This window comes from Budorcas taxicolor, chromosome 2 (assembly GCF_023091745.1).
Source record: "Budorcas taxicolor isolate Tak-1 chromosome 2, Takin1.1, whole genome shotgun sequence".
Classification (NCBI taxonomy): domain Eukaryota; kingdom Metazoa; phylum Chordata; class Mammalia; order Artiodactyla; family Bovidae; genus Budorcas; species Budorcas taxicolor.
Genome location: NC_068911.1, coordinates 41136849 through 41149366, shown reverse-complemented (window position 1 = coordinate 41149366; position 12518 = coordinate 41136849). Strand labels below are relative to the sequence as shown.

Below are 12518 nucleotides of genomic sequence, written 5' to 3'. Positions count from 1 at the left end.
CGCGTTGCGACATGGAGGGCGCGATGGCAGTGCGGGTGACGGCCGCGCATACGGCAGAAGCCCGGGCCGAAGCCGGGCGGGAAGCGGGCGAGGGCGGGGTCGCGGCGGCGGCGGCCTTGGCCCCTGGTGGCTTTCTCGGCCTCCCGGCGCCCTTCAGCGAGGAAGGTAACAGGGCCGCACGGGGCCGGGCGCGGCCGGGGTGGGGGCGGCTCAGCGTGGCTGGTGGAGGCCCCGACGGCCTGAGCTGCGGGCGCGACACACCCTCCCGGGCCAGCTTCCCTGCAGACCTCGTGGGTCTCCGCGGGACGCCTCAGAGATTTCCACGAGCCCTCTGGTTTCCTCAGGCCCTCGGGCCTCACCCTGCGGGGCGCCGATCACCACCGGTGTGGGCTCCAGCGCCCACCGCGGATATTCACTGATGTCCAAGCCACACGGGCTGTCCGTGGAGACTTTGGCAATAGGCTCCACCGCCTGCCGGCTCCGCTGTCTCCGCGTCTAGACAGGGCCCGGCCCTCCTCTGCGCCCCCTCCCACCTCACCTGACAGGCCACCAGGGCCCTGGCCGGGGTGTGGCTGAGGCTCCGGGTGGGCGGGGCCTCGGGTCTCCCGCACCCACAGGGAGGTGGCAGAGCCCAGTGCTGCAAAGGTGCAGGCCGCCCAGCCCCAGACCTGCCACGTTCTGGCTGTTTGATCTTGCGCAGGTGACCACATACCTCTCTGAGCCTCCATTTCCGCTTACAGAATGGAGACACCGGTGTTGACGATAATGTACGGAGCACTCATCCTGCCTCAGCCTTTTTCATTCTCAAGCCAGCCCTGGATGCCATTATTGTTATTGTTGTTATTCCCATTTCGTGGATGAGGAAAATTGAGCTTCAAAGATGTGAAAGTGACCAGGTCACCCAGTTATTTAATACCACGTATTATTTGGATGCCAGGATTGTGTGACCCCTCAACACACTCCCTTAACTTCTGGGGCTCTGTCTCTGGTAGGATGGTCGTGAGACTCAAAGGAGAGCATGCATGTGCATCTCTGAGAGCAGTTCTGGGGACCTTTGAGGGCTGCATTCACAAGGGCGCTGATGACTTTTGGAGCCAGAATTCTGGTCTCTGCCCTCTGAGCCTGTCCCAGGAGACTCTAGACTGGGCCAGGCAGGCAGGGGTTGGCTGGTGATCCTGGGATGGTGGTCTTTGTTCCCACAGGGTTTGTATTCTCGGTACGTCTTTCCTTGCTCCTTCTTATTCCAGCTTGCATAGGGGCAGTACCACCTACCAAGGGGTCTCTTTGGAGGTTGCTGTGCCCTGCTGGGCTTGCCCAGGGCTTTCTCTCAGGGTTACAGGGCTGGGAGTGTTTCCCCTCTGCGGCGAGGATTCCTTTAATGGCAACACGCTGGTGCCGAGTCAGACTCGGTGAGTGGGCTGGGAGGATTAGGAGGGTGGAGGCACCTCAGTGCTTGGCCGGTGACTGTGTGCCATCTGAGGGGTGACCGCCCTTGCCAGGTGGCCTTCTGTGGGTGAGTCTCAGCTGTGGTTTGGCCCTTTGTTCATTAATCCAGTAGGCATCATCTGGGCTCCTTCTGTGCTCCAGCCTGGGTTTGACCTTGAAGTGGGATTGCACATGAGGCGGTGGGAATGGATAGACTCTTACAAAAGCAGAAGGAACATCTCTCATCCTGTGGTGCAAACAGCAGGGTGTCTGGGGTAGACCTTCAAGTTTAGGTTCTGGCCCCAACACTCAACAGCAGGGTAGCCTTGATCTCAAGTTGTTTTTCTGGAGTGGGAATAGTCATTTCCATTTCTTCAGGGTGCTGGTTTGATTGGGTGATATGCCCAGGGAGGTGCCTGGCACACTGTAGGGAACTCAGTGAGCCAGAAGTCCTCCTGCAGAACCTGGGGCGGGGACTGGCTGGTAAGCCTCAATGGTGAGCGGCTCAGGGGCAATGGCCCCTGGCCCTGGAGTGTGGAGCCCCTCTGGGAAGCACCCCTTAGGCGTCTTCACCAGGGTAGGGAGGTGTTGCCCGCTTGGAACCAGTGAAGCATCAGGTCAGAGTGAGAAAAGACTGGGTGTGGGTCAGGGCGCCTCATCTGTCCCGTGTTTGCCGGGTGCTGGCCTCTCAGCTGGAGTTGCACACACACCAAGTAGGCCGATTTTACAGATGATGAAACAGACCCAGACATGGCTGCTGAGGTGCCCGAGGGCACATGTGAACCCCGGGTCCTCCCCCGTTCCCAAACCTGCATGGCTGAATCCCCCTGCTTCCCAGTTGCTCCCTGGGCCTCTCTGCCCTCTTCTCTGAAGTAGGGGCTTTGGACCCTGATGCCCAAGTGGATGGTCAGGGCTGCCTCCTCCCATATGCAACTCTCCCTGGGGCGGGCCCCTGTTCTAATGCCACCCCTGGATGGGTGTGCCTAGGACTGGAACCCCCCCAGTCCCCATGATCATGGGCACCTTGCAGATGAGGATGACGTACACAGATGCGGCCGCTGCCAGGCAGAGTTCACCGCCCTGGAGAACTTCGTTCAGCACAAGCTCCAGAAGGCCTGCCAGCGGGCGCCTCAGGAGGCCCTGCCCGCCACCCCGGCGGCTGCGCTGCTGGGTCGGGAGGTGAGCCCCCCCCACCATCACACACAGGTGTGCACACACGTCCCTGCCCCTCATCTGAGAGCAGGATGAGGAGGTGGTGGCGTGGCAGGACACACCCATGCAGCTGGGTCCCTGTGACATGAGGGCGGGCAGAGGGTGGCATCCGGTCGTGGCTTGGGGGTGCTCTGGGCTCCCCTGGTCGGCCTGGGATACTGGCCTGCTCAGCAGCCTCTGTGTGGAGCCCGCGCTTTGGGGCCTGGGGTCCCTCCTTCCTTGAGGCCCATCCTGACTCAGGGACATCACGATGGCTTTTGTCCTTCTGTCTGCCCTCCTAGCCTATACATGTGGTTTCTGGGGATCCCACAAATGAAGTGTGGCTCTGTTGTGAAAACGGCCACCTTTGTTTGCACGCCATGTGTACTGGAGCTGTGCACAGTCTTACGAGGTCCATGGCACCCTCGTGGGCTGGGCGCTTTTGACATCCTAAGCCTACCGGAGTGGGCGAGGACAGTCCGAGAGAAGTCAGTGCCTCCGGTCACCCTGGGAGGGCCCGAGGACGGGGCCCAGAGTCGTCTTGCTCTGCCCTGTGGTCTTTCCTACCCCTCCCCGGGGTGTCTTCTTCGGGAGGGTCCCCAGCCCCTTTCCTCTGGGGGCCCTTTCTCCTGACCTACTGGCTGGGCCGGTGGGTGGGAGTCCTCCGTTCCTCTCTGTAGAGGCTCTGCTGGAGCTTCTGGTCACTTCATCCTGGAGTCCTTCCCGGGCTGCTCAGGGCTTTGCGTGGAGCCCTCATTGGCCGGAGGCATTGGAGTGATGGGGCTGACCTCTGGGCCCGGGGTGAGGGGTTCAGGCTGGGAGCAGACTGGTAGCAGTGCTCTGCAGGGGAGATGCGAGCCCCCAGGTGGACGCACACCTGAGCCCTAGAGCCTGAAGACGGGTCTCCTCCATCCCTCCGTTCCATGGCAGGTGGCGCCAGGAGCGGCCGGCTCAGAGGAGCCCATCACCGTGGCCCACATCGTGGTGGAGGCAGCCACACTCGCAGGAGACATCAACCACTCGCCTGACATAGTTGGTAAGCCGGTCTGGCCCCACCGTGGCTGTCCACGCGCGGCTTTCTCAGCACTGATCCAGTGGTCGTCTGTGGGCAGGGCTGGGACCTCTGCTGCCCATGCACGTCTGTTGTCCTGGGAGCGGGGCCTGGCTGAGGAGGGGCTTGGGCCCTGTGTGCGCCTTCTCAGGGTAGGGCCTGCCGGAGGAGCGAGCTTTTCGTACCAGGCCCCGCCCTGCCCTGAAAGGGGAGCCAGAGACTGGCAGCCCCGAGGGAATGCTGGGCCTTGGGGCAGCTTCGCTTTGTGCACAGACCACGAGCTGGCTGCTCTCCCCTGCTGTGTCCCCAGACTCTCTGCCCTGGTCCTTCCAGAATCTTCCCCACTTTTCTGCCAGCCCTCACCCCGGCCCCGGTGCCTGCTCCTGACCCACCGTCAGCTCTGGAGGGTCAGGCTGGGGTGTGCGTGGGCACCCTGGCTCAGCCCCAACCTGCTGCCTGACCCTGGCCGTCACCTCCCTGGCGCTTCTTCCCTCCAGCAGTTCCCACCCTGATTCCCACATGGCTTTGGCTGTTAAGAGCGTGCAACGCCAAGTCACGCTCTTTGATGGCTTTTTTAAAGCCGAAGTGTCTCATTGATGTGCAGGAGGGGAGGGGCCATTGGGAGGTCTGGGTGGGGTCACGTGCTCCTTTACAGGGGACAGGGAGCGTGCCACTGGGCCATTCAAAGGGCAGCCTGAGGGGCCCGGTGGCTGGGTGTGAGCGTGGCAGCAGAGAGGCTGGGTTGGCCTGATGCCACTGGAGGTGGGGAAGGAAATGGGCAGGGGCTGTGGAAGGTACGCGAGTCGGTAGCTGGACAGGAAGGTTTGGGTGATAAGGAGAACTTGGCCTTGGGAGGCCCTGGGGACCAGCTGGGGCAGGAAGAGGGGTGGAGGTGGCCTGGGGGACGGGGACCTCAGAGCAGGCAGCCTCCCTCTCTCCAGGGAGGCCGTGGGACCTGTCCCTGTTTCCATGCCGCCTTTCCCCCAACATTCCTGTGGACGAGGACGGTTGCCTGCCACTTCTCCAGGACAGGAGTGTGGACGTGTGGGGCAGGGCTGTGCTCCAGCCCTGATGTGGCATTTGGTTTCTGGGTGGGAGGGTGTCATGTGGGGAAACGCATGCCCTAGATTCAGGTAGCACCTCCAGGCTCTGGCACCCTGGAAGCCCTGCCTGCCACCCAGCCTCCAGCTGGCCCACCCTACACTCCAGGGGCTCCTCTCTGGGCACCCTCTGCCTCTCTTGCCCCCGGGAGTTTCCCTTCTGCAGACGTCCTGGGTGGCCCAGATGTCCCCCTGGCTCAGTGATCTGGAGCCCAGGCCAGAGTCCTGAACCGCCAGCTGCTGGCATCATCCTAGGATGGTTCCCAGCCCTCGCAGGACCGGCGCACGGTTCACGGGGACCACACAGGTTTCAGATACTCACTCCAGGTCCCCTGCCTCTTCCTTGGGACCAAACTTGCTTTTCATCTCTGGCCCCAGGGCAACCACGATTGCCCTTCTCCAACCCTTCCATCTGCTGTGTGACACTCAGACTCAGGTCTGAGCCTGGCGGAAGGCCCTGTTCTTTTAGGAATTCGCCTCTGGGGTGGAGGGAGGCTGTCAGCCCCGCAGGAGTGCCAGATGCCCTAATTGTTTCTGAGTCACGGAGCTTCCGTTCTGTTTTGGAAGAATGGCTTGTCAAAACACAACGCCGGCCTGAGTGAGATGGTTTCTAAGAAGCGGCTTCATAGCCGTTTTCCACACGTCATCTTCCTGAGCAGAAATGGTGAAGTATGTTTACAGCTTAGTTTTGAACATTGTCATATTTCTTCAACACCCACGAGAGCTGAAAGGCCCAACTGCAAAGGCCCAGCTTCCTTGCCCTGACTGTCCCAGGTGTGTCCGGAGTGATCACTCTCCAGGCGGGTCCCTGGCCCACCTGCCTTGAAACCCATGCTGGTGGGCAGTCTCAGGGGTGTTTCCTCTTCACGTTAGCAGGAACCAGGGAGGCAGGCTGGCCTGTCCACTGCCTCTGCACTGGTGCTCGGCTGCTCTTGGGGACAGCAGGAAGCCTGTGCATGTCTTGTCCTGTATGCCTCTTTGCTGGGGGCAGGGCATCTGTGTTCACATCTTGGCTAACTGTGTTCCAGAGGCCTGGAGCTCCTCTGGGCTGCCCCATGGAGTCTGAGCATCCCTTCCTGCCATCCCTTCTGGCCAAGCAGGTGACGTGTGCTGGGCTGGAGTCAGTTGAGACGAACCCCCTGACCCCAGCAGGGTCCTCAGGCTCCATCCGAGGGCGGCAGGGCTGGTGGATCGCGGGGCTCAGGGCACTCTCCCTCTCCTCAGGAGGCGGACACATCAAAGAGGTCATCGTGGCCTCAGAGGCGGAGCCGGGGGACAGTGAGGTGGCCGAGGGCCCAGGCAGCCCCAGCCGGCGGGGGCCCGGGATCGCTGCGGAGGGCGAGCAGACCCAGGTCAAACTGCTGGTGAACAAGGATGGCCGCTACGTGTGCATGCTTTGCCACAAGACCTTCAAGACGGTGAGGCCCCGGGGCCACGGGCGCCAGTGGGGAGCTGGGCCTCCGGCCCCTCCCTCTCTGAGTGGTGCCTGAGCCTTGCCGCCCCTCCCGCACAGGGCAGTATCCTCAAGGCCCACATGATCACGCACAGCAGCCGCAAGGACCACGAATGCAAACTGTGTGGGGCCTCCTTCCGGACCAAAGGCTCGCTCATCCGGCATCACCGGAGGCACACAGGTGAGCCGGCCTCAGCTCGCTGCCGCTGGCCCCGGGGGCTCGGCTCCTGGGCTTTGTGGCCCCTGACTCCTGGAGATGTGAGGCCGGGGCTGACACCGCTCTCTCCGCAGACGAGCGCCCCTATAAGTGTGCCAAGTGTGGGAAGAGCTTCCGGGAGTCGGGGGCACTGACCCGGCACCTGAAGTCTCTCACCCCGTGTACAGAGAAAATCCGCTTCAGCATGAGCAAAGACGTGGTCGTCGGCAAAGAGGACGTGCCCGCAGGTCAGCCTGGGGGCCTCTGCGGCCGGCCCTGGTTGCCCTCGGTACACCCTGCTCCATGTGTCCTCATGGGCTCTCCTGATTCTGCCTTAAAGGGTCCGGTGCCTCCACTGTGGGGGCTGTCACCCCGTCGTCGGTGGCAGGTGAGCCCATGGAGACGTCGCCGGTGATTCACCTGGTGACAGATGCCAAGGGCACCGTCATCCATGAAGTCCACGTCCAGATGCAAGAGCTTCCCCTGGGCATGAAGGCCCTCGCCCCGGAGGTGGGGGCAGGTCAGGGGCAGCCCTTGTCTGCTCAGTCCGGGCCCTGTTCTGGGCACCAGCTCCGCTAGGAATGGGACTGACCTGGGCCTGCCTTCCTGGCACTCGGTCTGGTTGCAGGGGAAGGGAGATGAGAGACCAAGGTTGTGGCAGGGAGGGGTGAGGGGGAGTGGGCTGGGGGCCAGGGCAGGTGCGGGGAGCCTCCCCAAGTGAAGGCGCTAGGTGTGCATGGGGCCCTGGGGTGGCCCTCCGTGGAGCTGGCAGGAGGTGCCGAGTGCTGGACTGCCTGGCCAGCCCCCTCCCTCTGCCTCCCCTGCAGCCCACCGGCCCCCAGGAGCTTCCCTGCTCCAGTGAGGGTGGCCGAGAGAACCTTCTGCACCAAGCCATGCAGAACTCCGGCATTGTCCTCGAGCGGGCCCCAGGGGAGGAGGGGACCTTGGGGCCAGCCACCCCCACCGTGTCCAATCCCCAGTCGCCAGGAGACGCTGCCCCGGAACTGCCGCTGCTAGAGGTGGAGCAGGCGGAGACAGTAGGTCCCTGCCCCACGGTGGGCTTCTTCTAGGGGGGCTGGACCTAGGGTGCCAAGTCACACGCTAGCCCGGCCACTGCTGGCTCCCTGGCCGTCCTGGTGGTGGGAAGCTCCTCACCGTGTGCAGTGACTCGTCCCCTGAACTGCTTACCACCTCCCAGGGTGGGGGTGCCTCGGTGTGGCTCCGGCCCTGCTGATGGGGTGCAGCCATGGGTGCTGGAGGGGTGCTGTGGTCCCCCAGCAGGTGGCTGGCGAGGCCTTGTCTGTGCCCAGGACCCACCCGTGCCCTCAGTGCAGTGAGACCTTCCCAACGGCAGCCACCTTGGAGGCCCACAAAAGAGGCCATGCAGGTGGGTGGCGGGGTGACTGTCCTGGACAGCTGCGGGCGCAGGGTGGCCAGTGGCTAGGGTGGGGCCCTTGGGTGATGGTCCCAGCCTGACGTGGAGCATGGCCGCAGGGCCGAGGCCCTTCATGTGCCCGCAGTGTGGCAAGGCCTTCCCCAAGGCCTACCTGCTCAAGAAGCACCAGGAGGTCCACGTGCACGAGCGCCGCTTCCGCTGTGGCGACTGCGGGAAGCTCTACAAGACCATCGCCCACGTCCGTGGCCACCGGCGCGTCCACTCAGATGAGCGGCCCTATCCCTGTCCTGAGTGCGGCAAGCGCTACAAGACCAAGGTGGGTCCTGGCCCCCTGCCCATGGCTGTCCGCTCCCTGAGCCCGCTCTGTCCCTGGTTCCCTGCCCCCTCGCCCTGGCCTGGGCCCTCAGAGGGGACTGGCTGAGCCAAGGCCAGGCCAGCCCTGATGGGGGGCGGTCTCCGCAGAATGCCCAGCAGGTGCATTTCCGGACACACCTGGAGGAGAAGCCGCATGTGTGCCCGTTCTGCAGCCGCGGCTTCCGGGAGAAGGGCTCGCTGGTGCGGCACGTGCGGCACCACACAGGCGAGAAGCCTTTCAAGTGCTACAAGTGTGGCCGTGGCTTCGCCGAGCATGGCACGCTCAACCGGCACCTGCGGACCAAAGGTAGGGCCGGGAGCTGGCAGGCGGGGTTTGGGGGGATGCCCACAACCAGCACTGACTGAGTTCCCCGCCACAGGGGGCTGCCTGCTAGAGGTGGAGGAGCTGCTGGTGTCCGAGGAGAGCCCCACTGCGGCCGCCGCCGTCCTGACCGACGACCCACACACTGTGTTGGTTGAGTTCTCATCCGTGGTAGCCGACACGCAGGAGTACATCATTGAGGTGGGCGGGGGCCCGCCGGGCTGGGGTGAGGCCTGGGGAGGGCAGGGCTGACCTCTGACCCCCATCCAGGCCACCGCAGATGATGCAGAGACCAGCGAAGCCACAGAGATCATCGAGGGCACCCAGACGGAGGTGAGGGGCTGGGGGACGGGTGGAGGGGCAGCCTGGCATGCTCCTCGGACTCGGGCTGAGCCGTGGGCCGCCACAGGTGGACAGTCACATCATGAAGGTGGTGCAGCAGATAGTGCACCAGGCCAGCGCTGGGCACCAGATCATTGTGCAGAACGTGACCATGGACCAGGAGGCGCGGCTGGGCCCGGAGGCGGCCGCCGCCGACACCATCACCATCGCCACCCCCGAAAGCCTGACGGAGCAGGTGGCCATGACGCTGGCCTCGGCCATCAGCGAGGGCACTGTGCTCACGGCCCGCTCGGGCACCAGTGGCGCCGAGCAGGCCACTGTGACCATGGTTTCGTCCGAGGACATTGAGATCCTGGAGCATGCTGGCGAGCTAGTTATCGCCTCCCCGGAGGGCCAGCTTGAGGTGCAGACGGTCATTGTCTAAGCACGGGCACCTGCAGGGGCTGGCGGGCCGGTCTGGGGCAGGAGCTGAGGACCTTGGGTTCCCTGCCCGTACTTGCCTGGCTGAGTACAGGCAAGAGGGGCTTAGAACTCAAGACTTTGAGAGGCGATGCGGGAGTGTAAATAGAGTTTTTGGTTGCTTTACAATAAAATGTGAAAATCCACCGCTTGTGATGTTGTGGCATTAGCAGCCTTAGGGGCTGGTGTCTGGCAGTTCCCCCCAGGGCAGTCCCTGCCTGCCCAGGCCACCCTCAAGGCTCTGGTGCCTGGCCAGTCCACCCAGGGTTCCCGTGGGGCTGGCGGCACCTTGGCGATGTGTGGGTGTCACTGGCATGTGGACAGGCAGCCTCTTGCCTCTGCCCTGCTCAGCTGGAGCCGTGACCCCCACTTCCTGTGGCCCGTCAAAGTGGGTGGGTGGGGATGCTGCTTGCTGGGGAATGAGGCCGGGAGAGCCAGGAGTCTTGGCTTTATCCCTGAAGTGATGACATGGAGAAGCAGCAGAAGATGCGGGGCTGTAAACAGGGCTGGTCTTTCCTGATTGGGTGGCCTTAGTTTCCCTGCGGGGATGCAGCTTGAAGGAGATTCTGGGTGACCTAGTTTCTCGGGGGTGGGGACAAGAGGAAGCCCTGGACCGTGGGCATGGCTGGCCCTCTTTTCCAGTCCCGATGCAGCTCTTGGGCTGGCAGAGCCATCTAAACCCCTGTTCTGATGTGGGGGCCCCAGATCAGTCTCAGGGTGGATGTCCTGCCTCCCTGTCCCCACCTCCCCCTGTGTGTGGGGGGGCAGTCCTCTGTAGAATAAGAGGTGAGAACCAGGAGTACAGCCACCAGCTTCATGGAGGGGGCGGGACACAGGCAGTCTGGCCCCTCCCTGGGCCAGGGCTACAAATACCCCTGGAGCCCGGGCACCAGCGCTGCTGTTGCACCAGCCCTTGCAGTCTGTCTCATGCCACAGACACACCCCTAGCCTGAACCTCAGACCTCTACTGGGACGCAGATCCTGAGTCTATCCACGCCCCTCAGGTGAGTGCAGTGTGGGAGTGCTGAGCGGGGGCTGGATGGGAATGGACTCCCAATATTTGGGCCTCAGTTTCCCCATGGAGGAGGAGAATGGACAAGGCTGTGAGCCCAGCAGCACCCTGGGGAGACCTGGAAAGCAGCACCCGGTGGAGATGCCTTCCTGCCGGCGGACTGTAGGCAGCAGAACCTGCCTGCCCCAGCTCACAGGGACAAGATGAAGAGTGGGCTGGTGTGTCCCACTCCAGGTCTGCGCTCACACCTGGCCGTGTCTGTCCCTCTAAGACCGCCCATGGGCGGGCCCCTGACCTTACTGGCCGCGCTCTGGGCGTTGGAGGCTGCCAGAGCCCAGGCGCTGCGCATTGGAGCTTTCAACATCCAGAGCTTCGGAGACAGCAAAGTGTCGGACCCGGGCTGCGGCGGCGTCATCGCGCAAGTAAGGCTGGGGGCCTGTGGCGGGGTCCCGGCTGGGCTCCTCGGGCTGATCTGCGGGGCGCCTGACCCTGCACCTGCTGGCTCCTCCCCCAGATCCTGGCTGGCTATGACGTCATGCTCGTGCAGGAGGTCCGAGACCCCGACTTGAGCGCCGTGTCCGCTCTCATAGAGCAGATCAACAGGTGCGGCAGGCAGGGCCCAGTGTGGGAACCCCCGGCCCAGACCCCAGGCATCGGAGCGATGCCTTGACCCCCGACCCGAATCCTATCTCCGCAGCGTGTCCAAGCACGAGTACAGCTTCGTGAGCAGTGAGCCCCTGGGTCGGGACCAGTATAAGGAAATGTACCTGTTTGTCTACAGGTGAGGGGAGGGGCCGCGGGGCGTGCGGAGCGGGGGTCCCCCTCACGTCGCCCACCCGTCCTTTACCCCCTTCCCCCAGGAAGGACACGGTGTCGGTCGTGGACACGTACCAGTATCCGGACGCCGAGGACGCCTTCAGCCGGGAGCCGTTCGTGGTCAAGTTCTCGGCGCCCGGCTCCGGTGAGGCCCCGCCCCGCCCCCGCAGCCCCTCCCCTCCGCCGGCCCCTGACACCCAGCTCCTCCTGCAGCCGCCAAGGAGTTCGTGTTGATTCCGCTGCACGCGGCTCCGCACCACGCCGTGGCCGAGATCGACGCGCTCTACGACGTGTACCTGGACGTGATCGACAAGTGGGGGACCGACGTAAGCGCCCCGCGTCCGCAGGGCCCCGCCTTGCCCCCACGACCCCACCCGGGAGGGAGTCGTGCTCCTGGGTTGGCCACAGAGTCTCAGACCCGGCTCCGGCCGTGCCCCGCAGGACATCCTGTTTCTGGGCGACTTCAACGCCGACTGCAAATACGTGAGGGCGCAGGACTGGCCGGCCATCCGCCTGCGCAGCAGCGAGGTCTTCAAGTGGCTCATCCCGGACAGCGCCGACACCACGGTGGGCAACTCGGACTGCGCTTACGACCGCATCGTGGTCTGCGGCTCCCACCTGCGCAAGAGCCTGAAGCATCAGTCAGCCACCGTGCACGACTTCCAGGAGGAATTCGGCCTGGACCAGACTCAGGCAAGTGCTGGGGCCGGGGCGGGGCAGGGGGCGAGGGCAGTGCTGGACCCGGATCCCAACCTCAGGGGATCAGGCACTCCCCTCCTTGCACGAGCGTTTCTAGAAAAGGCCCTTAGAGGTTCAGGTCTGGCCAAATGGAACAAACCTGGGGTGGCAGTGCAGGAAGCTCTTTCGTCCCTGGAGTGGGGTCCTGAGACTGTGCTCCCAGCCCACCCACAGGCCACACCTGGCGTATACGTCAACACCTCCCCCCAGATGCATCGGTTTGTTTGGACACCCAGTGGGCCCCTTCCTGGATGGGGGGCAGTTTTCCGGGGTGGTGCTTGAGGGCCTGGCTGCTCACCAGGGTCTGAGGCTTGGCCCCTTCTCCCTCCAGGCCCTGACCATCAGTGACCATTTTCCTGTGGAGGTGACCCTCAAGTCCCACTGACAGCCCTGGGGCCTGGCTGGGGCATACTGCCTGCAGACTCTGGCCACAAGGAGCAAGCCCCACAGATCTCCTCCAGCGTGGCCAGCCAACCCCCAGCGAGGCTGCAGGGCAGAGGCAGCTGGGCCTGGACAAGTGATGGGACCACTCGGAGCCCATTTCCCTATCTGTGAAATGGGCTGCCACCACCTACCTCATAAGGTTATGAGAAACATCTTCCAGCATGCTGGGCACGCAGCTGAGCTCAATAAACAGCACACACTCAGCCAGGGCCCCACACA

General features: G+C 63.7%; 2 protein-coding genes across 2 annotated transcripts; both read left to right on the top strand.

The window, feature by feature from the left end:
- The first annotated feature begins 11 nt into the window (after positions 1-11).
- On the top strand, positions 12-9400 carry E4F1 (E4F transcription factor 1). The gene is made up of 14 exons (XM_052661657.1): positions 12-165; positions 2456-2604; positions 3547-3652; positions 5992-6185; positions 6281-6401; positions 6512-6664; positions 6757-6926; positions 7244-7453; positions 7695-7803; positions 7911-8128; positions 8275-8473; positions 8547-8689; positions 8759-8821; positions 8898-9400. Exons 1-14 carry the CDS (start codon positions 12-14, stop codon positions 9252-9254), a joined length of 2346 nt encoding a protein of 781 aa, XP_052517617.1. The 3' UTR covers positions 9255-9400.
- A 1179-nt stretch (positions 9401-10579) lies between these two features.
- DNASE1L2 (deoxyribonuclease 1 like 2) lies at positions 10580-12240 on the top strand. Its single transcript, XM_052636052.1, has 7 exons — positions 10580-10723; positions 10816-10904; positions 10999-11082; positions 11162-11262; positions 11331-11443; positions 11559-11810; positions 12187-12240. The coding sequence occupies exons 1-7, from the start codon at positions 10580-10582 to the stop codon at positions 12238-12240; spliced, it is 837 nt and encodes a 278-aa protein (XP_052492012.1).
- Positions 12241-12518: the final 278 nt, after the last annotated feature.

What these genes read in the sequence shown, in the direction of transcription:
- E4F1 (XM_052661657.1), top strand. Translation starts at nt 12, where the DNA reads ATGGAGGGCGCGATGGCAGTGCGGGTGACGGCCGCGCATACGGCAGAA. An exon ending in CTGCGCTGCTGGGTCGGGAG is followed by an intron (nt 2,605 to 3,546) that starts GTGAGCCCCCCC and finishes GTTCCATGGCAG; the next exon opens with GTGGCGCCAGGAGCGGCCGG. An exon ending in CGCAGGAGTACATCATTGAG is followed by an intron (nt 8,690 to 8,758) that starts GTGGGCGGGGGC and finishes ACCCCCATCCAG; the next exon opens with GCCACCGCAGATGATGCAGA.
- DNASE1L2 (XM_052636052.1), top strand. Translation starts at nt 10,580, where the DNA reads ATGGGCGGGCCCCTGACCTTACTGGCCGCGCTCTGGGCGTTGGAGGCT. An exon ending in TCGACAAGTGGGGGACCGAC is followed by an intron (nt 11,444 to 11,558) that starts GTAAGCGCCCCG and finishes CGTGCCCCGCAG; the next exon opens with GACATCCTGTTTCTGGGCGA. An exon ending in TCGGCCTGGACCAGACTCAG is followed by an intron (nt 11,811 to 12,186) that starts GCAAGTGCTGGG and finishes TTCTCCCTCCAG; the next exon opens with GCCCTGACCATCAGTGACCA.